This window comes from Talpa europaea (genome assembly GCF_964194135.1).
Source record: "Talpa europaea genome assembly, chromosome: 9".
Lineage (NCBI taxonomy): Eukaryota > Metazoa > Chordata > Mammalia > Eulipotyphla > Talpidae > Talpa > Talpa europaea.
In genome coordinates, this window is record NC_140076.1 from 85,608,303 (window position 1) to 85,636,219 (window position 27,917).

At 45.7% G+C, this 27,917-nt stretch overlaps 1 protein-coding gene across 2 annotated transcripts; it reads right to left on the reverse strand.

Annotated features, from left to right (window-relative positions):
* Positions 1 to 10,580: 10,580 nt before the first annotated feature.
* On the reverse strand, positions 10,581 to 15,398 carry C1QTNF2 (C1q and TNF related 2; the record flags this gene model as incomplete). Of its 2 annotated transcripts, XM_084241934.1 has the most annotated exons (3): positions 10,581 to 11,115; positions 11,320 to 11,337; positions 15,152 to 15,395. In XM_084241934.1, 3 exons carry the CDS (start codon positions 15,393 to 15,395, stop codon positions 10,724 to 10,726), a joined length of 654 nt encoding a protein of 217 aa, XP_084098060.1. In that variant the 3' UTR covers positions 10,581 to 10,723. The 2 variants fall into 2 exon arrangements, with proteins under 2 accessions (XP_084098060.1, XP_084098061.1); XM_084241935.1 differs by having other exon boundaries at positions 10,581 to 11,337; positions 15,152 to 15,398.
* Positions 15,399 to 27,917: the final 12,519 nt, after the last annotated feature.

Genomic DNA, 27,917 nt, shown 5'->3' on the forward strand with positions numbered 1-27,917 from the left:
GCTTAGGGACCTGAATCTTTAATAATGATAAGTTATAATCTTTTATAATGCTTAGTGGTAGACAAAGTTTTACTATTCTGGATAATAAGCAAAGCTGCCCTTTTTTTCCTGGAGGAATCACTATGTAAACAAGCTTAAAAGGAACAGCTAGGAACAAAGATAGTCCATGCTGCCACTCCAGAGATGGCTGAGGTAAGAGAGACTCATGGAGAAGTGACTCCCCAAAATTTATTAATTTAATTTTAATAATGCTGATTTCAACAACCAGCTCATAATATTCCTAAGAATTTAATAGGTTCTCCAAAGTCAGTACAATCTGGCTCCAGCATGCCAGTATATCTTTTTTTTTTTTAAATGTTATGTGTGCCAACAACTTTTATTTATTTATTTATTTATTTATTTATTTATTTATTTATTTATTTATTTATACCAACTACTGGGTACAGTCAGAAGTGTGGGAGGGCGAGAGAATTCACCAGAGCCAGAACAGGGAGCAGAGCAGGCAGAAAGACCAAAGTACACTGCTGAGGGGAGCAGTGGGCGGCAGGAGAGGTCTGTGCGCCATGTGGGACCCTCCTCTGGTGGCCGGGGAGCAGCCAGGGATCGAACCAGCGCTGCAAAGGCTGCAGGCAGCTTCGCAACCCAGCGCTCAACCGCTGTGCCACCGGGAGGCCCCCATGCCAGTATATCTTTTTTTTTTTTTTTTTTAAATAGAGGCATGTTTTATTTATTTATTTGTTTGTTTGTTTTGTTTATACATGCACTGGGTACAGTCAGAAGAGCGGGAGGATGAGAGAATTCACCAGAGCCAGAGTGGGGAGCAGAGCAGGCAGAAGGACCGAAGTACACTGCTGAGGGGAGCAGCGGGCGGCAGGAGAGGTCTGCGCGCCATGTGGGACCCTCCTCCGGTGGCCGGGGAGCAGCCAGGGATCGAACCGGCGCTGCAGAGGCCGCGGGCAGCTTCGCAACCCAGCGCTCAACCGCTGCGCCACCGGGGAGGCCCATGCCAGTATATCTTAAGGAAGAAAGAGGAAGGAGCCAAGAGGCAGAGAGCTCCTCTGCTTGATTTCACCAGTGAGGAGGCCAGGAGGCTGGAAACAAGGCCCTATCACTGGAGGAGGCTATTTTGGTGGTTTGTTTTCCAGGAATGTTTATGGTTATAATGGAAACTATAATAATGGTGATTAAAATAAAAATAGCATCCTTCTTTATTGCCTGCCAAATACAGGTCATGCACTTTGGGGCTTTTTATCTCATTCAACCCCCATGATGACCCTATAAAGTAGAACTGTCACTCTTTTCATTTAATAACGATGGAACAGACTCATAGAAGTCAAGGGAAAAAAGCTGGACTGGGAATGAGTTTGGCTGGAAAACTCTAGCTCTGAGGAGCTGAGTACTCACAGTCCTAAAAGCAACGCCTCCTTGTCAGAACTCACATGGACTGGCATTATGTGCCTGCCACCTGCCTTGTCCCTACCCCTCTCAGAAGCAGGGCTCTGGTGTGATGGTGGCAAGGGCCCAGGGTGTAGCATGCTGGGCTCTGTTTGCCGGTGAGTTCTCCTGACCTTGGGCAGACTGCCCCCTCCACACCTGTTTCCTCCTCTGCCAGTCTTGCTCAGCAATCCTGAGCCTTGAGGGTGCCTCCGAATTGGCTGAGTTGTAGCTTAGGCCTTGTCACTCACAAGCTCGATCCCAGCCAGAGAATCTCTGGTGCTCCAAGCCTGGGGGAGAGGGCACACATATCTGACCACCATGAGGCCATCCAATTCTGAAACTATAAATGAGATAATAGGCACAGAAGGGGTCAGAAAATGCAGAAAGTGGCTCACAGATGGGTTTCTCACTCTTGGCTGCCCTGTCAATTGCCAGCTTCCTGTCGTTGCACAGCTGCTAGGCTCACTGAGGGTCAGGAAAGCACTCAATTTGAGTCTCTGGGCTGTAGCAATGACAGCATTTCAGGGGGGGCTGGTCTCCCAGGGCAGATGAGACCTCACCCAGGAAGCCAGGGAGGATGGGTCAGAGTGGAAGAGGGGGCTTGGGTTGCTCCTGGGCCTCTCAACTCGGAGTCTTCTCAGAGCTCAGTCTGGGCCCCACCAGTCAAGTGGCCAGGCCTGGGATCTAGGTTTCATCTTCCTCAGCCTCATTTCTCCCCTAAGAAGGATTAAGGATGCATTTCACAGGAAGATCAGAACTAAATCAAATTCAGTATTGCTAACTTAAGCCACTCTGTCAGAGACCCTGATGTAAGACACTGACATCCAAGGCAATGCACTCTTCTTGATAAATTCTACTGACCATTTCTGACACATGATAATGCCCTTATTTAACCCTCACAGCAACCTAAGCAGATGGGGATTGTTTCATCCCATTTTACAGTGGAAAGCCATAAAATGGAGAGATTGCCGAATGTCACATTGTGGACGTGTGGTAAAACCTGGATTCGGGGAGCCCTGCTGACTGCCATCTCTCTGGCTGAGAGCCAGGCTGCCCAGAAGTTGGGGGAGAAGAAGAAATGATTGGCTAATCTTGGGGTGCTGCTAGCTGGCATCCCATTACCAGGGACTCAGCCACTCCTGTAAGAGCCTTGGAAGGTGAGATATGCCTCCCAAGCCCCAGAGTTCAGTGGTGACCATGCCTGAGGACTAGGCAGTAAAAAAACTGGGGAACATCCATCACCTTGCCTTCATTCCTAGTGAGAACCCCAATAAATGTGTTTATTGCTATTATTTTCCCAAAGCAAAACATTTTAGTGGAAAGCTTTTCTTCAGGTTCATTGAAATGTTCTTCTTTTGGCTGCAAGAATAATCTTCTCAAAACCCAGGTCTATTTATGTCACCCACCCACAGAAAATCATTCTGTGGTTTTCTGTTTTTCTCAGGGTCCAGAGAGAAGTCTTTAGTCTGACCTACCAGCCTCAGTGTATCTGGCAGTTCTCAAGTTTCTCTTGTACCCTTTCCCCCTTGACCTGGGGATGGTGGCTTTGATTCTTCCCCTGCCAAGCTATCCCACCATAGCACCTTGGCATGTGACAGTCCCTTCCCTGGAATGCCTTCCCCATCCCTCAGTGTTCCATGATGTCATCCCCACACCACTAAAGCTGGTCTTGACACATTTACCAGGACCAATCCTCACCTTGCCTTTCTCAGAGCACCAGGTCACAGCTGACATTTTACATCTGCTTTGCGGTCATTTTATTACCCAGGAAGCGGAAGGCTGACAGCAGAAGGCTATTCAGAACTGTGTTAGTCAAGGGCCAGGTATACATTCCAGCTCAAGCTGGTGAACCCTAAAGCAACATGTGCAGAGAGGACCCTTGGTGATCTAACATTAGGCTCATTAAAGCCTTGTCACAATAAAATCCTGCTTGGCCGCCATTTTCAGAACCTGTGACCCTTGCAGAGGCCTGATCAGTCAAGAAATGACACTGAGCCTATGCTGCCACGGTTCTGGCTGTTCCACCCTGCCCCCACTCTGTCCAAATACCAATAGTCCTATAAAAATTCTGACTCCCTTTAGGAAGCAGAGATAGTGCTTTGGGAGTGATCCCTCTGTTTCCTTATTTGAGTCAAGTGATAAAACTCTGGACAGTTGGCTGACACAGGCCAAGGGAACAAACCTTCTAGTTGGTAACAATGTCTCTGACATATGTTGCCTGCAAGATCCATGAGGACAGAGACTATATCTGGATTTGCTCATTCAGGCACCCTCTGTGCCTCCTCAGTGTTTGGCACATAGTTGAGGGTCAATTCCAGGGTCAAATATTTGTTGAATAGACAGGCCAAAAACTGGATTCAAGTTCTGCTCTCTAGCGTTCCCCAAAGTGGTGGGTGCCCTGACCCCCTGACCCCCTGCAGAGGTGGGCAGGCACCTTAGGACTCCCCTTTTCCCGCCTGTTCCCTGTAGAAGATGACTCTTTCAGGCCCTCTACATGCTCCCCGCACCAGTTCCAGGTAGGATACTGTAGCAGAAATGGAGTTAATCCAGCTTTTTGCCTTCTACCACTGCCCTCTATGGCTGGCACCTGAGGCCTTGCTTTCCTCCCAGGTTTTGTGTTGGGAGCATGAGCACATGGCTTGCACAGTCATGCGCACCAAGAGGACAGGGAGCAGGGGGCGTGCCCATATGTCAATGCAGACCCTGGTTCGCAGAGTGATAAAGGGGCTCAGCTCTGGTTTTCACAGTGGTGTCACTCTGAAGTGAGTGAGCCAAGACAGAGAGGCAAACTGAGAGAGAACGTGGGGGGCTGGGTGGGGAGAGGGAAGAGAGAGAGAGAGAGAGAGAGAGAGAGAGAGAGAGAGAGAGAGAGAGAGAGAGGACAGTGGAGATCCTGGGAGCTGGGAGGCGCACTTGCCTCCCGAGCCTCCTGGCCCCCCTACCTTGGCTGCCTGCCTGGCCTGCCTGCCCGCTGGTCTGCCTGTTGTACCTGCTGCAGCATCAAAGGCCTGTCAAATCAATCGAGGGTGCCAAGATTCCTTTGTCTGCCCGAATCCTCAATGAATCTGCCTGCCCTGGGATGGTTGCACTACAGATGCCTGGTCCAGGGCTCAAATTAGGGGTTGGGGAACATTCAGCAGCCGCTGACCACACAGCTTTGCCTAGAAATGGGGCCGCTGGGGAGCCCTCCAAGATTTCATGCTCCAGTTAGCCTTTCCCCTTCAAGGCGCAGGATCTCCAAATAGTTAAGCTTGTGCACTCAATGTATGAGCTTGTACAGGGTAAGGGTGCCCCTGGTGGTTGATGGACTTTTCACACCGGGAGGCCATTTTCCAGGAGCTTCAGCCTGAGAACAGCCTCCTACCAGAGCCTGGCTGAAGGGGTTTTGCCAGTTTGCTAAGGCATCCTCAAAAAACAAATGTTAGTGATGAAGTTAAACTCTTCCTGTTTTTTAATCAGGAATCAGGGCCAAGCTAAAGTAAAACTACAAAGCAGATGAAGAAATTTTTTTTTAAAGCAGTTTCCTAATGCTCAGGAGCTAATGCTCAATAAAAGCTCATCGATATTTGTGTTCCAGCTCAGGAGACCCCATCCCAGCACGCTGTCAATTCTTCAGGGGAAGCCAAGCACCAAACGTGAAGGGATTGTGTTTCAAAGCACACTGGCCTGATTCAGCTGGCCAGCTGTGGTCATTGGCAATTCAGAACGTTCAGGTGCTTTCCTGAGCTCTGCTTTGCAGACAGATACACAAACATTTAGGACCAAAATGGGTGGAAATCATCTGATCCCAATTCTTCATTTTACACATGGGGAAACCGGGTCCATCAGCTGGGAAATGACTTGGCCATAGCCACACAAAGAATCTGAAGACAGAGGGAAGATGGGAATCCAGATGCCTTGTTTCCCAGACAACTGCAGCGTCCCTGCAGCATGCAAGCTGCCTTGGCAACCCCAGGTATCTATGAAATCCTTGTAACAGAAATGGTAGGAACACTGTGCCTCTTGAGTTCTTATTATTTCCCCCAGTGGAAAGTCGTGGCCACATAATACCATGGTCAGAATCTTTCTCTCTCTTCCCCCTTCCTCCTCTCTCCAGTCTTAGGCTCAGAATCTAGGAAACGGCCTGAGGATTCCAGGGTGATCATCCAGCTCCCAAGCCTCAGAACTGGAGGTTTGTACGGAAGGGTCTCCCCCTAGTGGAACAAGTGAGGAAGACAGGCAGGAAGTGAAGCAGAGTTGCCCTTCCCTGATTGACCCACCTCCCCTAAGCTGCATTCTGCTGATGGGTAAAATGGATTGCATCTGCACTTGCACGACTGGCATCCTTTACCTTCCCCTGACCCCAGCATTGTCAGATCTGTCTATACTTGAATTTTTGTTCATCAGAGATTTTAGCACTCATTTTTATTCTTTAAAATATTATTTATATTGATTGCTGAGATTTTTGATGCCGCCTTAAATTTTGAGCCTCAGGCCACTGCTGCATCCACCTCCCCTGATCATATTGCTTACAGACCTCCAGATACCACACTCACTTGTAAGCTGAGTCTCCAGGCCCAGAGAGGCCAGGCTGGCTTGTTTGGTTCATCTGTGTGGGTCTGGTGCTCCCTTCACAGAAATAACCAGCACTGAAGATTCCTCAGGCTTTCTCCAGAAGGGAACAAAGGTGAGAAACTCTATTCAGTCTCCCCTGAATGCTCCTCTTGCTTGGTTGTCATCCTTGGCTTATAAAGACTTGGATAAACACGGAAGTCCCTTCTAACAGTTTAAGACCACATCCCTGGAATGACCCCAGGCCCCCTTAAAGAGGCTGCCTGAGAAAACAGGCAGCCAAAAGAATGTATTGTTTGTTCCAGCAACTTCTGAAGATAGGGCCTGGCTCCCAGTCTCTGTGGGAGGGAGGAGCACAGCTTCCGATAAAGGCCGATTAACAACCCCCATAGACTCTCATGGACAAGCCCCACCTTCCTGTGCTTTGGAATTTTTCACCTCCCTGACTCTCCAGAACCCCTACTTACTCCCCTCTCTGTTGCCTTGTCTTCCCTTTAAAATTCTCAGTCGCTTCAGCTCCCTATGGATTCATTTTTTTTTTATGACAATAACACATAAGGGAGTGAAATCTGTCCTTAGCATGATATCTAGCACCCACCATTCTCTTTGACAATGTCTGCCTTTCAAAGTGTGAAAAAAATCCTACCATCAAAGGCAATTTTATTTATTTATTTTAAAGATTTGTTTTTATTAATGCATGCAAGAGCTGGGGTGTAGGCCAGAGGTGCAGGGGCAGTGGTGAGAGGATTCACTAGAGACAGAGTGGGTTGCAGGACAAGCAGATCTACTGAAATACACTGCTGAGGGGAGCAGCGGGTGAAACAAGAGAGGTCTGCTGAGCCATGTGGGTAACTCCCCTGGCAAGGGATTGAACTCAGGCCACAGTGGCTGGCAATAGTGCTGAGACTTGATCAAGTGACCGGCTTGATAGCACTGAGAGTTTAACCCCTTGCACCAACAGGGAGGCCCTCAAGGGCAATTTTATTGCACAAATATGCAGGGGCCAACAGTATTCATCAGTCCTATGAGTATCTAAAACAGACCTTGTCTGTGAGGTCCTCAGGAAGCGCCAGAACCAGGAGGAGCAGTTGTTGCCCCAGCGTGTCTGGGAAGGCCACCTCCTTGGAACACCTTCCATCCTGCAGCATCTGCCTGAGAACTCCTAGTGGCTCACCAAGGAGGCTACTGGATTCAGCTGGCCAGCTGTGTCACCTGCTTCTGCCCTGCCTGCCACAAACCCAGCACACCATCAGGCTTGTCTGACTGCATCAAAGCAAGACAACACCCCAGCCCTGGGACCTGCAAGGTCTCTGCCTCCATCCACTCCTCTCCTGTCTGAGTACCCTCCCCGCCATCCCTGCTGCCTTTCTTGGGTGCCAGAGGGACACAAGTTTAGGTCAGTCTCCTCCACCTTGGAACTGTGGGATCTCCAGCTCAGGCTGAATTTATTACCCAGGCTACAAAGGGTTAATTGCCTTCAAAACCCTACATTCCTAGGGGAAGGAAAAGGAAGTGGCTAACGTCCCTCCTAAAACATTTTTAAAATAAAAGGAAAAAACAACTGTTCACAAATATGCCCCTTGAACTCAGAAGCTCACCATTTTCTATGAGGGTGCCAGGCAGGACCCTGACCCACATGGGTCCCAAAATCCTCTCAGGGCATCTCAGATCCATCCCTAATCCTACACTTTTTTTTTGTGTGGCTTAGTGAGAAGAGAGTTCTAAGATAAGCCTATTTTATTTATGGCATAAATGCTATTTTATTTATTATGGCCTCCTGTCCTGTCCCTGATAATCCCTCTGGCACTTAACCCCTTTCACAGCTAGAGGTGAGTCAGAGCAAGCTGCCAGAAAGTAACGGCTCCATTGAGGGTGTTCTCTTCCCCCGTGAAACTGTGGGGTCCCCTTAGTACCACCACTTTGTACATTGACTTCCCCCTTCCTCAGCGCCTGATGTTGGCGACCACCAGGCAAGAGGCATTTATCTGCTCCCTCCTAGAGCCGCTCAGGCCCGCCACACATCCCACTGATGGAGAAATGGCCTGGGAGATTCGTAGCTACTCATCAAGTGCTGAAGTCTCTGCTGATTGACTCAAGCATGAGCAGATTCAAGGTTACCCCTACAGGAATGCCACACTCACTGTTGGTTCTGATAAAGCCCCTTGAGTGGAATGAACTCTTTGCTGCGGTCAGTGGGATTCTGCTTTACTTTCCAGCCAGCCTCATACCTCTTGCCTTGCCTCTTTCTCAGTTCACCCCATCCATGCCTCTGGCCCTCAGTGGCCTTCAAATATGCCCAGCTCTTTCCTATTCAAGACCTTTGCTCTTGCATCTCCTCCCCCAGACCTTGGTATTCTTTTTTCTCCTGCTTCAGGGTTCAGTTAAAAAATTAACCTTTTTTTGAGATATATGCTTGCCCATGTTCACGGCAACACTGTTGACAATAACCAAGAGTTGAGAACAACTTGAATGCCCGTCGAAAGATGAGTAAATAAAGAAAATGTGGCATATATCCACAGTGGAATAGCACTCAGCTCTGAAAGGGAGGGAATCCGGCCACTTAGAACAACAGGGATGGTTAGAGGGTATCAGCCTTGGTGAAATAAGTCAGAAAGAGAAAGGAAAACACCAAATGATTTCACTCACAGGTGGTGGATAAAGAAACAAATAAAAAGGGCCTCCCTGGTGGTGCAAGGAGTTAAGTCTCAGCACTGTGAAGCTATCTGCAGCTACTGCAGCAGGAGTCTATCTCCAGCCAGGGAGCTACCCACATGGAACAGCAGACCTCTCCTGCCTATCTCCAGCCAGGGAGCTACCCACATGGAACAGCAGACCTCTCCTGCCTTGCCTGCTGCTCTTCTCAGCTGTGTCTGTTCTGCTCTCCACTCTGTCTCTCGTGAATCAGCTCACCCCCCTACCCCCACACCTCTGGCCTACACCCCAGCTCTTGTATACATTAAAAAAAAAGAAACAAATAAAACAAAAACAAAATTTTAGACTGTAAGGACAAAGTACTGGCTACCAGTAGAGATGAACAAAATGGGGGGAGAGAGTGTAAGTTGGATAAGAGGGGTTAATTGTATAGAGAAGATGGAAACTTGAATTCTTGTGATGAACATTTTGTGGTATATACAGATGTGGATTTATAATGTTGCAAAGCAATATTACTTCAATAAAAAAAAATTTAAAAAGTCACACTACCCCCCTCCCCCTCACATGATGTTCTTTTAGAAAGTGTGTTTTACCAAAGTTGTGTCTCCTCGGGCCTCCCCGGTGGCGCAGCGGTTGAGCGCTGGGTTGCGAAGCTGCCCGCGGCCTCTGCGGCGCCGGTTCAATCCCCGGCTGCTCCCTGGCCACTGGAGGAAGGTCCCACATGGCGCGCAGACCTCTCCTGCCGCCCGCTGCTCCCCTCAGCAGTGTACTTCGGTCCTTCTGCCTGCTCTGCTCCCCATTCTGGCTCTGGTGAATTCTCTCACCCTCCCGTGCTTCTGACTGTACCCAGTGCATGTATAAACAAACAAACAAACAAATAAATAAATAAAACATGCCTCTATTAAAAAAAAAAAAAGTTGTGTCTCCTCGAAAGCACTACTCAATCAAATATACCTTTGGTTGACACTATCAGCCCTCCACACAAAGGACCTGTGGTTCTCTGTCTTCTCTGTTTTGCCTGCATGGGCTGGCATTTTGCATGAAGTAGAAGAGAAGGCACATGTGGGTTCCTGATTTTTTCTTGATTACATTCCAGTGCATGGATCTGGAGTTATGGGCTGTTTATAGAAAGGTTGGGCTGCTGGGCGATATGCTTCTCAAAGCCTTAGGGATTTTGGGTTTCTCTGAAAACATACTTTGTTTTTTTGATACAAGATGAACAGGAGAGAGAAAGTGAAAAGAATAGACAAACAGGATCTTTGGTGTAACCCAAAAGGAAGGGAAATTTGCATCGATGCTTAAATGCTAAATTCAATCAAAGCAGGGAGGATTTGACCACTCTTATTTCTTCCTATGGTCATTTACAGGTCGTTATTGATATAATGTCATACCAAAAATGTCACAAGAGTAACACCTACTGTACAGTGAGGTCAGGAGATCCCCTGGGTTTGTCACCAAGATCAAATAAAGAATATAAGAATGACAAAATTAACCTCTTGTTGGTACTGACTCAGAGGGACTCTAAGAGAGCTGTGGGGAGTTTGGGGCTGGATTTATTCAGTTCTGGATCTATGGGAAGGTGTGTGCATATGTAAAAATTCATTGAGTTGTCTACTTGAGATCTGTGGACTTTACTGGATGTGAGAAAAGCCAAAAATCTAAAAAAAAAAAAAAACAAAAACTTTCCACCTCTTCCCTGTCTCCTGACATAGTCACTGTTCTCATCTATGGCAGGTGCATTTCCTGGCACAGGAATGACAGAGTTTGCTCCCTTGTTTGTACATTGCATCTCCCATTAGAATGTGAGCCTCACGAACAACAGAGCCACACTGTGTCCTGTTTCCTGATGTACCTTCCAGGGCAAAGCACAGCACCTGTCACACAGTGAACACACAGAAAATGAGTGACTGCAGGATGACTATGAAAGCTTGGGTTTAATGATTGAGCAAAAGGATGCAGAGGGGGCTGGCCCCAGTCTAGAAGTTCCCGACTCCCAGTCCCTACAGACAGTTGGGGGGTTCTTGCTCTGCGAGCACTGGGCCAGGAGCCTGTTTCTTCCTGGGCACCCCTTGTTGTTATCTGTCTACACTTCATTGGGGTCCTCCCTGTCAGCATAGATGAGAAAGCCCGTGAAGAGGCTGTCAGTCCAGTAAGGATCATAGAAGAGCCCATTCTGCTCTGAATAGAAGATCTGCAGCCAGACCTCGTCCCCCTGCTTGAGGGCCAGGATGGTGGAGCCTGAGGCCACGTCGTGGTTGCCCGTGTTGGCGTCAAAAGTCCGGATGCGGTACTGGCCGTTGTGCACCAGGCCAATGGCCAGGTGCTTGTTGGCCAGTGTGATGTCATAGGTGAAGTAGTAGATCCCCGGCACTCCACACACAAACTTGCCACTGGATGCATTGTAATGGCCTCCCTCGTTCATCAGGATCTTGTCAAACTTGATGGGCAGTCGCTCTCGGGGGTAGCTCTTGGTCACTGCCACCGAGAAAGCTGACTTGGCATGGCCACTGCTGCAGCTGCAGGGGCCAGGGAGGCCCGGATCCCCCTTCTTGCCCTTGGGCCCCTTCTTGCCTGGTGTGCCATGCTGTCCTGGGGCACCACTGACTCCCTTGGGACCGCGAGGGCCTGCTCGCCCAATGGCCCCAGCTTTGCCCTTTGGTCCTGGCTTTCCCCGGTTACCTGTCCGGCCAGGTGGACCTGGAAGACAGAGCAGCTGGTGTTACAGAGGTTTCGCTTTCCATCCTCAGAGCTCCAGCCGTTGGGTCATACAGAGAATAAGAAGGTTCTGGAATTGTGTGGAAATAGCTCAACCTGATAAAATCTGAGACCCTTCTTCCAGTTTTATCTGGAAAATGGGAATGGGGTACAGTGGTCCCCCCTTCCACAGGGCACATGCCCAGGACCCCCGCAGTAGATCAAACTCTGCACTGGCTGTGTCTTTCCCTATACATACATAATTGTGATAAAGTCTGATTTATAAAGTTAGACAGTGTAAGAGATGAACAACAGCAAATAATCAAACAGAATAATTACTGCATGATACGGCCATAAAAGTGATATGGATGTGGTGTCTCTCTCAAAAGATCTTATCACTCCCAATATTTTCAGACCATTGTTGACCAGATGACTGAAACCATGGCAAATAAGCTCAAATAAGGGGGTAGGGGAACTCCTTCCAGAGATCCTTCCAGAACTCCTTCCAGAACTGCCTTCCAGAACTACTGTGGATGAGACATAATCTAGTCCCAACTTACTTGCATCCCTTTCCCTGCCTTCTAAGGAAGTGTCTGGTTTGTTGGCTAGACTGATCTTTCCACGGGCTGTGCTGGGAACGGGTTAAGGAGAGAACACTGATCTTGGTGCAGTCGCTGCCCAGTATTCAACATCCCCGCCCACACGGCAGGGCTTCTGGTGCAGCGTTGCTGACAGCAGCAAAACTAGGAACAACTCAATGCCCAAGCAAAGGGAAATGATTAGAAAATGACATTCCCTCCACATCTGCAATTCTATGCATGCGTTAGAAGAACAATGTGGATTTCCAGGCATGACAGGAAAGCCTCTCTAAAAAATTCTGTTAAGAGGAGAAAGCAGGTGGCAGAAGTGTCTTTGTTCAAAGGAAACCACAATGGTCTCTATTTCTGTACCCATTTTAAGCACAAAAATGAGTTGGCGCCCATAGAAGCTTTTCCTTGGTCTAGCTGGCATTTCCTCAGAACAATTTCCCGGTCATGATTTCCTCTAGAATGTATCTTGATTTTTAATACCCATTTTTCATAAAATGTACAATTCTCTCTATACAACATTTTGGGACAATGATAATATAGGAAACATTTATGTTCAAGTTCTCTAAACTCAATATGACATTTAAATAAAACATATATGGTCAAGATTTGACTCACATCCAAACAAAATTGTGCAATTGTTAAAAGAGCAGAATTGGGGGAAATGTTTGCAATACATGTCAAATGTCAATTGAGAAATCCACTTCTGAAGTTTATGTTGCCATAGAATATTTAGCATCACTGCACACACTACTGTTTGTTAGCCATCAGATGAAATGGGATATCGGGAAGTAATGTTTTAGGCATTTTACATCCTAACTAGGTATTTTGCTTCTTACATGTTTATAGGAGACATTTTACTGTATTTTAGATTAACATGCAATGCATTTAGATCTTTCCTATTTTAAATAATTGGGAAATAAATTTCCAAGTAGCATTTTCTCACTGAACATCTAATTTTCAGGAACAGATTGTTTACCCTAAGTACTTGGCAATACGTGGTTTTACTATACACATTTGTAAATATGTAGAAAGAGGCCAGGAAGAGCAGGCATCTTACCAATTATCATTGCTGACCTCTCTCTGGAGGATGAAAGCGGGGTAGTAATTTAAAGGGACTCTTGCTTTATTTGCATTGTTTTAATGTATTGCAATGAGAATGTATTTGAATATTTCTCATGTAATAAAAAGTAAAAGGAAGGGTAAAATGAAGAAAAGTCACAAAGCCGTTCCTTGAAAAAATGAACAAAAGTGGCTAATGAAGAGGAGAGAGAAAGACAGAGTCATTCTGGGATTGGAGTTTTGAGGGAGACAAATAGATAAGGAAGCTTATTGGAAGTTCTACCAGGGGTTGTGGGATGTGTTTCCTCTTGGCCATGCTTTTTAGGAAGTTCAGGAAAAGCAAACTTTACTTCTCCAGATCTTTCTGGAGATGGCTATGAATGTGCATGACAGGTGACTGGAAGTTAACCTGGCTTTATCTGGGTTACATGTGGCAGGACTTTGCATCTGTCCACAATGCCTCTCGACTGTGTTAGTTTAATTTTCAACAGAGACTCAATACATGCAGCAGGACACATGGCCCAGAGCAGCCTCACACACATGCTCCCAGCTGTGGACCACCTAGGGAAAGCCCAATACAGCTCCTCTCCCTCACCTCCACCTCACCCCAGGATCTAGGAGGTGGAGGTTATAAAACTACTGCCCCACATGGAGCACAGGCCTATGCCACTCTGCAGCCCCACAGGGCCCTCAGCACCTGACACCCTGAGACCGTGTCACAGCCATAGCCGTTAGTTTTACCATCTTTCTTCTGGGAAGGAAGTGCTTTTGGAAGGAATTAATTTGGGGTGGTAGGGAAAGCCTGGACTTGGAGTCTACTCTCTACCTCTCACTTGCATGAACTCAGCAAGCCAGCTAAGGGGCGACTGCTGTTCACCATATGGCTCTTCAGATTCACAAGTTATTTTACTTCCTTTTTGCTGCATGGTGTGAGGTGGGTGCTGCTATTAACCTCGTTTTAGCGATTTAAGGGTAATCAGATAATAATAATAGCATGGCGATAAGAAGCAGTGGCAGACCTCTTGCACAGCATTGCACTGACGGTTTGATAAGCAACCTACTGCAAGGGTTTGTTAGTGTTAAAATGCCAGACCAATAAATGAAATGCCAATAAAACGCCAGACCAATATGCTTTCCCTACTGCTGACAATGTACACTTGGAGATGCTGCTGGCACTTGAAAATGCTCGGTTACTGGGGTGAGAGTTAAGAGACATGAGAAATGTCATGACATGTCAGAGCTGAGAGGGCAAGTCTGGAGGATCCAATCTGCTGCCTTCCTGGAGGGAGGGAACTGTTCTGCTCTGTTGCATGTGGTCCCAGTGAGTCTGTCACTCACAGGTACCAAATGCCTTCACCAGCCATTCACACACACCATGGGAGTTTGGTGGGGGTAGGTGGTGATTAGGGAGCACCACAACCCAGTCCTAGCAAGTAGTGGCATTACCTTCACATGGGATCAAGGAGGAAGGTCATTCTGAGATTTGCTCTATGGATCAGGCTATAAAAAGGAAGGCTTGAGGGCCTCCCTGGTGGCCAGTGGGTTGAACGCAGTGCTGTGAAACTGTCCTCAGCATCTGCAGTGCCGGTTTGATTCCCAGCCGGCCGGGCAGACTGGAAGGGACAGTCTCTCCTGCCTCACCCAGTTCTCCCCTCAGCAGTGTCTTTGGTCCGCCTGCCTATTCTGTTCCCCTCTGTCTCTGGTGAATCCTCTCACCTCCCGCACATCTGGCCTGTACCCCAGTTCTTGTATAAATAAATAAATCTTTAAAAAAAAAAAAGGAAGGCTTGCACACTACTTCAGATCATTTCAGAACTGCTGGTCTTTATGAGAACTAAGCTAACACAGAGAGAGAAGCAGAACCTTGACAACAATAGTCAAGCTCCTGGAGCCAGTTATTCCTGAAGCTTGACTGGGGCTTTTCAGTTGCAAAAGCCCATAAATTCCATGCAGGGCTGCAAAATGGGTTTCTGTCACTTGCGACCAATAGAATATTGAATGATATTTCAGGAGACTTGCCCAAAGTCACCTGGGTAATCATTGAAGCCTTTTGGGCACAAACATAAGATTTAATCTTCACTGTCCCTTCCAGTAGAACACACTGCTCTTGTGTGTCAACCAACACACACCCAGGTGGGGACAGGAAGGGTAGATACTGGGCCACTTACCTTCCTCTCCGCTGTCCCCCCGGTCTCCATCCTGGCCATCCTGACCATCTTTACCAGGAAAGCCCATTCTTCCCACCATTCCTGAGGGTCCTGGGACTCCTGGGGGGCCAGGTGGGCCCTGGGGGCCAGGCAGGCTGCAGACAAGTTGAGGGGAGCCCTTCTGTAAGTCCCTGCGGGTGAAGGCACCCACCAGTGGGTCAGCTGCACAAGGGAGGGCACAGGCCAGGAGCACCCAAGGGATCATGGTAGCCACCTGGGGGAGACAAGAGCACTGTGAGCAGAGGAGGTCAGTATTGAGCTGACCCCAGTTCAGTGAAATAGGCATCCAGAGGAGGAGACAGCTGCAGAGATACCATTCTCTTTCTGTTCCTTGCTCTTTCCTATATCACACGCAAGTCACTGGACAGGGCCATTGTCAATGGAGCACTTATTTGGAGAGGTTGGGTCATGGTCTGAGAATGTGCTTTGGAGGGCTTTTGGAGGTGAGGCCATTATCACTGCAGCTCTGTCCTCTTCAGTGCTGGAACAGCGGCAGGATTTACAGCCCAATGAGAGCTGACTGGTAAGGGCCAGAGAAGGAGAGAAACACACAGGGTTTTTTTGTTTTTTTTTTACTCAAATATGTGGCTCAACTGGTAAGTGACAGGGCAGAAATATTTCCCTTTGCAAGGGGTGATGTGCAATTACCTGGAAAGCTGGGGTTGCAAGCACCAGGGAGGTGCAGGGAGGGCTCAGTTCTGAGTAGAGGAACCACAAACCTGAGTAACACTGGAGGCCTCAGTAGCAGCTCCTCCACCAGGCGCTTCCTGCGCACCGAGCAGGCACTAAGAGCTGTCCACATTCAGCTTCATCCTGGCACAGCCTTATACATCCTCAGAGTAGGTATGGGGGAGGAAGAAACATGGCTCAGAGAAAGTCAGATGGCCAGCGAGTGGCGGGCTAGGGATCTGAGCCAGCCCTGCACATCCTGAGCTTGTGCCCATTTGCCACAAGCAAGTCTTTCCTTTTCTAAAAAGTAATTTATTGAAATAATACACTCACATTTGTTATAAATACAGTTGCTCCTTGAGCAACACAGAAGTTAGGGGTGCAGACCCAGCACAATGGATAGTCCAGGCAGGCTTAGCTCACATTATATAAACATGGTTCTGGCATCTGGGAATTCATCCAACCTCTGAATTGGTCGATACTGTGATGGGTTGAATCCCTGAATACGGAGTCCGAGGACCGAAAAAATAAGATTTCCACTTTTAAGTGGACCCATGCAGTTCAAACGGGTGTCTTTCAAGGGTCCACTTTAAAAATGACACAAAAGTCATTTCTCACCCCACAAATCTTTACTTTCCACCTTCTCCCTCTCCCTCTCCCAAATCATTCAGCTGTAGCTTCTGGTATTTACTTCCATTAAAAGATAAACTGGGGACCTCCCTGGTGGCACAGTGGTTAAAGAGAGTGCCAGCCAGTTATCGCCAGTCACCGCACATGATCCTGGCCAGGGATTTAATGCACATGGCGAGCTTTCCTGTCTCACTCACTGCTCCCCTCAGCAGTATATTTCAGTTAATCTACTTGTTCTGCGTCCCTTTCTCTCCCCACTCTGTCTCTGGTGAATTCTCTCACTCCACCCACCCTCCTCTGGCCTACAACAGTTCTTTTGTGCATAAATAAATAAAATTAAAATTTTTTTTAAAAGATAAACTGAGAGGTCAAAAGGTAAAAAGAAAATTGAAAGTCAAGGGAGTTGGGTCTCGACATTTTTTCTTTGTAGCATTTGCGCCTCGAAGGGGACGATCCTCAAGTGTTAATAAAATAATAAACTTGTGTGTATTTTGCATTTAAAAAAATTTCAAAAAAAATTGTATTGAATGTGGGACTCCAATACAGCTCTGGCATTTTCTAAAGGCTAAGAAGGTTTTACATCATCCTGTGTGTAATACTAATAGCAAGGGGCTAAGGCAGCTGGATACATTCCCTGCTCTGGAACCCCAGAGGAGAAGAACAGCTTCTAGAAAGAAAAAAATAATAATAATACGCTATACTGGTTCTTCTTGATTTATAAGTTTTTTACCCATTACCTTTTAAATTCCTTTTGTGAAAGACAAGGATTTAGCTTCATCTGCCATCATTCCAAACCCGTTTGCTTTCCCTCATGTAGTTAAACTATTTTTGACTGTATTGAAATTCATTCTTTGAATTAATACAATACCATTTACTGCTACGCACTATATTATAATCCCATTTCCTTTATTTGTACACATGTTTCTTATTGGAGATGATAATTTTGTTTTTTCATTTGCTTAGTTCTCTATGCCATTGTTTTATACATTATTAGGTACATCAGATAATTAAACCTCCATTTATTTTCCTGAAGATATAGGTCCTGGCACTCTCCATTCTGCTTGCATTTTAAAAAAAGATTTATTTATTTATGCATACAAGAACTGGGGTACAGGACAGAGGTGTGGAAGGTGAGAGGATTTACCAGAGACAGAGTGGGGAGCAGAATAGGCAGACTGACTGAAATACACTGCTGAGGGGAGCAGCGGGCGAGTCAGGAGAGGTCTGCTGTGCCATGTGGGTAGCTCCCTGGCTGGGGATCGAACTCATGCTGCAGTGGCTGCAGATAGCTTCATAGGTTGCATCTTCACCCCTTGCGTCACCAGGGAGGCCCATTCTGCTTGCATCTTGATGCAAGCTGTGAAAAGAGAAGTTCAAGATGACTGAATTGACTGCATCGTGCATATGAGACTCCATCTCACTGAACTTTTAACTTAAAGAGAAAAAACAATTTACCGACTGGTGAGAACCAATCCAGTTAGCCATGGCCTTCTCTGGGAATGGTGCAAAGATAATTTCTACTCCTCCTCCTTTTCTTCTCTCCATAGTAACCAAGGCCAGCTTGACTAAAAGCCTGTGACTTCTAAAGGAACGTCAGCTATAGACAATCCTAGTTCATGATGAATTCTATCTTCTCCACCCACTCCCCTGCTTTTCCTTCAAGACTCCCTTAAACAGAGACCCTAGTGGGAAGCAATTTGAGCTGATAAACTGTTTGCTCTCCCCAATTTGTAATTCAGAGACCCTGAAATAAATGCTATTATTTCAATTTAGCCTCCTCGTGTTTCTCTGTAGTTAGCAGTTGTCACTCTAGGATTCTCATTTAGGAGGCCATTCTCTCTCCTGGATTATGGCTCCTGTTTACAAATCCCACATCTTTAAAAAAAAATTTTTTTAACTCCCTCATTTGGATGGCAAATATTCTATAGTAGCTTATTGGAAAAGAGGGCCAAGAAGAAATTTTTGGAGACTTGCAAGTCTCCATATGTGTTCTTAAGGACACTGGGTCCTTAAGGCTGATCACAGTGGCCACCAGAGTGAGCCAGGCTGAGAGATGATGGCCTCCCAGACCCTGGTTGCAAAGATGTGGAAACTGAGGTCCAGCATTGGCACCAGGCGACAAACTGACTCAGTCATTGCAACCAACACCCACTCTCCCAGAATGAAACCAGGGAGGCGTGACTTCCTGCACAGGATGCACTCCTACATATAACAAACTAGCTCTGTGACCTAAGGCAAGTCCTTCCCCACTCTGGGACTGTTCCCCACCTGAACTACAAAGAGTTGCACTGGATCAGTGGTTCCCACATTCCAGCATGCTTCGGTGGCTTGGAGGGCTTGCTCCAGTCCAGATGACTGGCCCTGCCCCTGAGTTTAGGGTTCAGCTGGTCTGTGTTAGGGCAGAAGGAAGATTTGCATATTATTAAATGTCCCAGTGATGTTGCTCCTGGAGGTCCAGGGACCCATTTTGAGAATCACAAGTTTGGTGGCCTCCAAGGTCCATGCCCCTGATGCTAGCCAAGCCTTTCAGACTCTATTCTCTTCTTTCCCCAGAAGTGATAACCATTTGGGATGGATGCTGCAAAACTAGAATAGAGGGTGTGGCTTACTTGCAAGCAAAAGGAAATGTAATGGGCTCACATCCCAGCCCTCACAGTCATAGAGCCAATGGGGACTCCTAGCTCCCCCACAAGAGTTGTGGCTTCCAATGGCTGCCAGGCCCACATTCAGAGGGGTTCACTCCTGGCACAAAACCTGTGAAACATGTAAGAATCCTCCTGCTGTCTGTCCCTTGTCGCTTCCACCTCTCCTTCCTTCAACCCAGGAAGAGAGGGCCTGAGAGAGGGAGCAGATGGCCCTGCCAGCTTTGCTGGGGGACAGGAGGAAGCCTCACCTTAAAGGAAGGTTGAAAAGGGGATCACCTGGGACGGGGGTAGGGGAGAAGTTCCCCAGAAAGAGACAAAATATAAAATAAAGTTGCTGCTTAACGTATCTCTGGGGTCACGCTGCTCAGGGTGATGCAGAGATGAACTTGGTGCTGGTATTAAAAGCAGGATGCGCTTTTGGAAAACAGTGTCCCACATACTGCCTGGGCACCAGACACCTCCATTTCTGTCCCTTTTCTACTAGACGAGAGTGCTGGGAGAACTGGTTGGAGTTATTTGTGAGCTGCAATACAGCTGGGCCCCACAAAAGAAACCGAATTCTCAAAGCAGGTTTAAAACGGTTGGGGGAGTTGCAATGTGCAAACATTTCAGACTCGGAGAGAGGGAGGAAGGAAGCCAGTAGGAGGGAGTCTCCCAGGCAGAGCAGAGTCCGGCAGACAGCGCAAAGAAGGCAGGCGGAAAGACATGGGAGAGGCATTTACCACTCTCCTGTCTTCTGAACTCGGCTCTCAGCCAGACAGAGGGAAGAGGGTCTTCCTGGCACCAGCCTCTTTGGGCCATAGGGAGTTGGGCTCAATGACAGCTGGACCAGGGCAGGCCCTGTCCCTGGATAGAGGAGCAGAGCTCTGGAACAGGCGGGGAGGAAAGGATTTCTCAGAGCTAGAGTCTGAGGTTGGCAGCGTCAGAGTCTCAGCAGCAGGAGCCAGGGGCTGTTTTGGAAATATAGGCCGAGAGACTAGATTCTGATTCCAAAGCTAGGGGGAGGGAGAAGGGTGTCTCCTTGACCCCAGGGCACCTCCAAGAAAAACAAGGCTCCAAATAGCCTTGCTCTAATGTCCCACCCGTGAGCCTGCTCTCCATCCTCAAATCCTAATGCAAAAAACCAGGAGTGCAGAGGGAAGAGGGGGGTGCAAGGAGAGGGGAGACCAAGGTCCGCAAGGAATCAGGTTCTTTTCATAAATTTAGAGTCACAAACTTGCAGAAACCACACACACACACACACACACACACACACACACACACACAGAGTTTAATCAACTCCTTCAGTCAGACAGGGAAAGTGAGGCAGAGGCTAGTGGACTTTATTGGACTCCTACAATATCCTAGGCACTGTGCGAAGCTCTTTGCATGAATTATTTTATCTGAAGTCTACAATAAACTCCATAAAATGATATCTTAGTCGTCCTATTTTTCAGAGAAGGAAACAAGGAAGTGAAATTTTTATTTTTTTTTTTTTTATTTTTTTTTTTTTTAGCAATGGATCAAACAGTCTTTATTTTTTTTTAAATATGAAAGATATTATATTTATAATTAATCAGATATAATGATATTAATAATAATTGTAATTGTAATAATGATAATATATATTAATATAACAATTTAATGTATTACTAATATATTAATATAGCTAATGTTTGTTAATAAATAATATTTGTTAATATAATAATAATTAGTATTGACTACCAATTATGTATTAGGCACTGTGCTGAGTATGCATATTATCTATTTTTTTTTTTTTGCATTTTTTTTTTAATAAATTTTATTGTTATATTCCCCATACAATTGCAGCCCCCCATTCTGACCCCAATCCCTTCCCTCCCGCCCCCGCCCCCCTAAAAGTGTCTCTGGTTCATAGTTTTTTGTTGATTTTGATTTTCACTTTCTTATAGTTATTCATTTTCCTGGTCCCTTATTTAAGTTTTCTAGATTCCTGCTATGAGTGAGACCATCCGGTATTTTTCTTTTTCTTTTTGGCTTATTTCGCTGAGCATGATCCCTTCCAGCGCCATCCATGTTGCAGCAAATTGCATGTGTTTATCTTTTTTGAATGCTGAGTAATATTCCATGGTATATATGTACCACATCTTCTTGATCCAGTCATCTATTTTTGGGCATTTGGGTTGTTTCCAAAGCTTAGCTATTGTAAACAGTGCTGCTATAAACATAGGGGTGCAGGTGTTCTTTGGAATTGATGTTTCTGTGTCCTTTGGGTAAATACCTAGGAGTGGAATTGCTGGGTCATATGGAAGCTCTATGTTTAGTAGGTCCAGAAATCTCCACACAGCTTTCCACAGTGGTTGGACCAGTTTGCACTCCCACCAACAGTGCAGAAGAGTTCCTTTTTCTCCACACCCTCGCCAACATTTGTTGTTGCTAGTTTTTTTAATATGTGCCATTCTCACTGGTGTAAGATGGTATCTCATGGTAGTTTTGATTTGCATTTCCCTGATGACAAGTGATGTTGAACATTTTTTCATATGCCTGTTGGCCATTTGCATTTCCTCTTCAGAGAAGTTTCTTTTAAGCTCTTCTGCCCATTTTTTGACTGGATTATTTTCTTTGTTGTTGTTGAGTCTCATCAGCTCTTTGCAGATTTTTGTGATCAGTCCTTTATCATTAGTGTTGGGTGCAAAAATGTTCTCCCAGTTGGTGGGGTTTCTCTTTGTTTTTGTTATTGTCTCTTTTGCTGTGCAAAAGCTCTTTAATTTGATATAGTCCCAGCTGTTTATCTTTGCCTTCACTATCACTGCTTTGGGTGATGTGTCTGTAAAGATGTCTTTGATGTGCAAATCACGTAGTGTTTCGCCTATATTTCCTTCTATATATTTTATGGTTTCAGGTCTTATGTCTAGTTCTTTAATCCATTTTGAGTTGATTTTTGTGTATGGTGTGAGGTGGTGGTCAAGCTTCATTCTTTTGCATGTAGCGACCCAGTTTTCCCAGCACCATTTATTGAACAAACTTTCTTTGCTCCAATGCATATTCTTTGCTCCTTTGTCAAAGATTAGTTGACCATAAATCTGTGGGTTTATTTCTGGATTTTCTATTCGATTCCATTGGTCTGTATGTCTGTTCTTGTTCCAATACCATGCAGTTTTGATGATTATGGCTTTGTAGTATAGTTTGAAGTCTGGGAGTCTGATGCCTCCATTCCCTTCTTTTTTTTTCAGGAGAGCTTTGGCTATTCGGGGTTTTTTGTGATTCCATATGAATTTCATCAATAATTGTTCTATTTCTTTGAAGAATGACATTGAAATTTTGATTGGAATAGCATTGAATCTGTATATTGCTTTTGGAAGGATGGCCATTTTAATAATGTTTATTCTTCCAATCCATGAGCAGGGGATGTCTCTCCATTTCTTTGTATCTTCTTCTATTTCTTTTAACAGTGTTTTATAGTTTTCTTTGTATAGGTCCTTTACCTCTTTTGTTAGATTTATTCCCAAATATTTGATTTTTTTTGTTTCAATAACAAAAGGGATGGTCTTTTTGATTTCTTCTTCTTCAGATTTATTGTTTGTGTATAGGAAGGCTACTGACTTTTGCGTGTTGATTTTGTATCCTGCCACTTTACTGAACTGATTGATGAGTTGAATTAGCTTTTCTGTGGAGTTTTTGGGGTTCTCTATGTATAATATCATATCGTCTGCAAATAGTGATAGTTTGACTTCTTCTTTTCCTATTTGGATTCCTTGGATGTCTTTCTCTTGTCTTATTGCCCTGGCTAGGACTTCCAGTATTATATTGAAAAGCAATGGTGAGAGTGGACATCCTTGTCTTGTTCCAGATCTTAATGGAATTGCTTTCAGCTTTTCACCATTGAGAATGATACTGGCTGTTGGCTTGTCATAGATGGCCTTTATGATGTTGAGGTATGTTCCTTGTATCCCAAGAATTTCAAGGGCTTTTATCATGAATGGGTGTTGCACTTTGTCGAAAGCTTTCTCAGCATCTATTGATATTATCACATGGTTTTTATATTTCTTTTTGTTGATGTGTTGGATAACGTTGATTGATTTTCGGATGTTAAACCATCCTTGTGCCCCTGGAATGAATCCAACTTGGTCGTGGTGAATTATCTTATGGATACATTGTTGGATTCTGATAGCTAAAATTTTATTGAGGATTTTTGCATCAGTGTTCATTAGGGAGATTGGCCTGTAGTTTTCCTTTTTTGTGTTGTCCTTGTTCGGTTTTGGTATTAGTGTAATGTTGGCTTCATAGAACGTGTTTGGTATTGTCCCTTCCTTCTCAATTTTTTGGAAGAGTTTGTGAAGGATAGGCACTAATTCGTCTCTGAATGTTTGGTAGAATTCATTTGTAAATCCATCAGGTCCTGGGCTTTTGTTTTTGGGGAGGTTTTTGATTACCATTTCAATTTCGCTAATTGTAATTGGTCTGTTTAGGTGTTCTATTTCTTCTTTATCTAGCTTTGGGTGATTGTAGAGTTGTAGGAATTTGTCCATCTCCTCTAGATTGTTAAACTTGTTTCCATATAACTGTTCATAGTAGTTACTGATTATTCTTTTGATTTCTGCTGTGTCCGTTGTGATTTCTCCTCTTTCATTGATGATCCTGTTTATTTGTGCTTTCTCCCTTTTTTCCTTTGTGAGCCTGGCTAGGGGTTTGTCTATTTTATTGATTTTTTCAAAGAACCAGCTCTTGGTTTCATTGATCTTTTGGATTGTTTTTTTAGTTTCAATTTCATTTATTTCTGCTTTGGTTTTTATTATTTCTTTTCTTCTACTGGTTTTGGGGTTTTTTTGTTGTTCTTTTTCTAGATCTTTGAGCTTCGAGATTAGGTTGTTTCTTTGCGTTCTTTCTTGTTTCTTGATGTGAGCTTCTATTGCTATATATTTTCCTCTTATTACTGCTTTTGCTGCATCCCATACATTTAGGATATTGGTGTCCTCCTTGTGGTTCAATTCAAAAAAATTTTTAATTTCTTCTTTGATCTCCTCATTAGTCCAATGGTCTTCCAGTAGTGTGGTTTTTAATCTCCATGAGGTAGGAAAGTTCCTTGCCTTCTTTTTATGGTTTATTTCTAGTTTGATGCCTTCATGGTCAGAAAAGATGGTTGATATGATTTCAATCTTGGTGTATCTGTTGATGTTTGTCTTGTGCCCCAGTATGTGATCGATCCTGGAGAATGATCCGTGTGCGCTTGAGAAAAATGTGTACTCCGTTTTTTTGGGGTTTAGTGTTCTATAGATGTCTGTTAAGCCCAATTGCTCTAGGTCTTTATTTAGAGCTTTGGTTTCTTTACTTATTTTTTGTCTTGTTGATCTATCCATTGTTGATAGTGGTGTGTTGAAGTCTCCCACTACGTATGTGTTTTCTCTGATGTCTGTTTTCAGAGAGGACAACAGTTGTCTGATATATTTTGGTGCTCCTTCGTTTGGTGAGTATATGTTAATGAGTGTTATTTCTTCTTGAAGTATTGTCCCCTTGATCATAATGTAGTGACCATTGGGGTCTCTTTTTATCTTTTTGAGTTTGAAATCTGTTTTATCTGATATAAGTATAGCTGTTCCTGCTTTCTTTTTTGGTCCATTTGCTTGTAGGATTGTTTTCCATCCTTTAACTTTGAGCCTATTTTTATCTTTTGTAGCTAAATGTGTTTCCTGGAGACAGCAAAAGGTTGGGTTTTGTTTCTTAATCCAGGCTGCAACTCTGTGTCTTTTTATTGAAGAGTTTAGTCCATTTACATTTAGAGTTAATATTGATATGTTAACATCTGTATTTGCCATTGTGTTTGTCTTTCCTTTGATTTTATTTATTTATTCTTTTAATAACTTTTTTTTTTTTTGGCCTTCTTTCATTGTTATTCGTCGCTCTGAGGTTCTGGCTTTAGGACTCCTTGTAGTATTTTTTGGAGTGGGGGTTTAGTTGCAATGAAATTCCGGAGTTTCTGTTTGTCTGGGAAGGTCCATATTCTTTCTTCAAAGAGGAAGGAGAGCTTTGCGGGATAGAGTATTCTTGGTTGGCATCTGTTTTCTTGGAGTCTGTTGACTATGTCCCTCCACTCTCTCCTTGCCCGTAGTGTTTCTTCGGAGAAGTCTGATGTCAGCCTGATTGGTTTTCCTTTGAATGTTATCTGTTTCTTCCCTCTTGCCAGCTTCATTATTTTTTCCTTGTCCTGGAGTCTTGGGAGCTTTACTATTATGTGTCTTGCTGTATTTTTCCTTTCGTCATGGAAGTTTGGTGTTCTTCTTGCTTCTTGTATATCAATTTTCAGCTCCTTCTTCACATTTGGGAAGTTCTCTTCAATTATCTCTTTGAATATTTTCTCTGTTCCTACATCTCTCTCCTCTCCTTCTGGTATTCCTATAACTCTTATATTTCCTTTCCTCATGGAGTCAGATAGTTCCCGAAGTCTTTCTTCGTTCTTTTTCCTTCGTACTTCTCTTTCCTTTTCTGTTTTGGTTCTTTTTATTTCTGTGTCTTCAAGATTACTTATTCGTTCTTCCATTTCATCTATTCTGCTTTCATTGCTTTTCCCAGAATTCTTTAGTTCTTCCATTAATTCTTTGATCTCCTGCATTTCTTTTACTTCCCTCTTTAGGGACTCAATTTCTTTCTTCTGACCATTGTTTTCCCTCTCTAGGGACTCAATTGCATTCTTCTGATCGTTGATTATTTTTCCCTTATCATTGTTTTCCTTTATGACTTCTGTCAGTTTTTTAATCACGGCAATTTTAAATTCTCTTTCTGGAAGGCTCAGAAATTCTTCCAAGTTATTGTCGTTGCAATCTGGGGGCTGGCTTTCTTTTTGTGGTGTGCTTTTTCTCTGGAGAGTTGCTAGGTTGCGTGTGGTTCTTCTCCTCCCTACTGTCTGTTTTCTAATTTGCCGTATGCGTTGGGACACTGTGTTGTTGGGACTTGCCGGCATCTTGGGTGGGCTTCTCTGTTCCCCTCTGGTTCTTCCAGGAGTCATCTGTCAGTTTCAAGCAGCCTTTACTGGAGAAAGGTCCCTGTTCTAAAATGCCGATGTGGGGACACACTCCCCTGTGCGCCTGGTCTGCCCCGGCGGTGGGTTCCTGCTCCCCTCTGGGCTTGGACTGCAGGCCAGAGGGGGTCTGGCGTGGGCGAACTTCCCCCCGCTCACCTCTGGCTCCTGAGGAAGCCTTCTGCAGGTAGTCTTTACTGAAGAAATGTCCCTGTTCTAAAATGGTGATGTGGGACACACTCCCTGCGCTTCTGGTCTCAGGCACACTCTTCTGCGCGCCTGGTCTGCCCCGGCTGTGGGTGCTCGCTCTCCCTGTGGGCTCAGACTACTTGTTCAGAAGGGGCCCGGTGTGGGCTAACTCCCCAGCTGGCCACTAGCTCCTTCAGTAGCCTGTGCTGGGGTCAAGTCGCTAGGTGGCGCCAGAGATCTCTCCTAGAGCCCTTGGGGAGCTGATTTTCCACCCCGTGGGACAGGGAGCAGAGCGGGGATGGTAGGGTACACCTCAACAGCTTTGGGGTGCTGTGTCTGCCTTGTGCCCCACCGTCGTGGGGAACCCACGCCCCTAATTTCGTGCCCCGGGTCTCAGTTCCAAAGCCCTCAGTTCCAGGACGCGGGCTGTAGCCCAGATCAGTGGCGCGGGAATGGCGCCTTTTGAATCCCGCTCCCCTGCCTGGGCGCCTTGTTCCTGCTCACTCAGGGAGGGCCTCCGCCCGGGTCTCAGTTCCAAAGCCCTCAGTTCCAGGATGCGGGCTGTAGCCCAGATCAGTGGCGCAGGAATGGCGCCTTTTGAATCCCGCTCCCCTGCCTGGGCGCCTTGTTCCTGCTCACTCAGGGAGGGCCTCCGCCGTCTCCCCGCAAGCCTAGGTCGCAGGCGCGGGGACCTGGGCAGCTGCAATCCGAGCACCGCTTTCGCGCAAGCTTACCGGGCGGCAGGGGCTGTGTGCTGGTGCTGGTCTCCTCCTGGTGGGCGGGGCTCTCTTTAATGGCGCGTGGAGCTCGCCTCCGCGGTGGATCCTGCAGGGTTCGCCTCAGCTCCCGTTCACGGGGTGTGGTGGCTGAAATAGTTCCTTTCCACTCACAGTCCCGCTTGCTGCATCCGTTTTTCTTGTTGGGCGTTTTGGTTTGTTGTTTCCCTCGTCTCTGCCGGTGGGAGAGTGCCGCCTCTGTGGGCGGGGGAGGGGAGCAGGGTTCTGCGCTTCCCTCCCTTCTCGTCCTCTTTTATGGCAACTTTCTTCTTCGGGCAGTTTGCTGGAGTCGTCCGTTTATCTTCCGTGTCCCAGTTCTCACTGGGACCTGCCGCTTTTCCTCCCTATTAACTTTTTTTAATGGGAGATCTTACTCGCAGCGTCTCCTCGCCGCCATGTTCGGAAGTGAAATTTTTAGCTAAAGTTACCCCACCAGGGATCAATGGATAGTGTCAACCCCATGTTCCGGGTGTTCTCAGACTACATTTCACCCACGGGCATCTCGGCCCCTTCTCTTGCTACATATAACACAGTTTTCTCCTGTATTATAGAAGAGGAAAGTGCTGTTTGGAGAGGCTAATTTGCTGGTATTTAAACAACTAGTTAATCAAAGAACTTAATTTGAATTTGGGATTGACCAATTCTAATTCCCAAATGCTTTCCATTTAGTGATCATTTCTTAAAATTTTTTTCCTCCTAAATATCCCAATTATAGAAGAGACATTGAAGCATATGACAAAGCCACACACACAGCAACAGAGATTTCTTTGCTATCTTGTATTTTAGACACACACACTAGATGACTTTGAACATGTAAATATGATGCTTTCCAGCCCCCCACCGAGGAT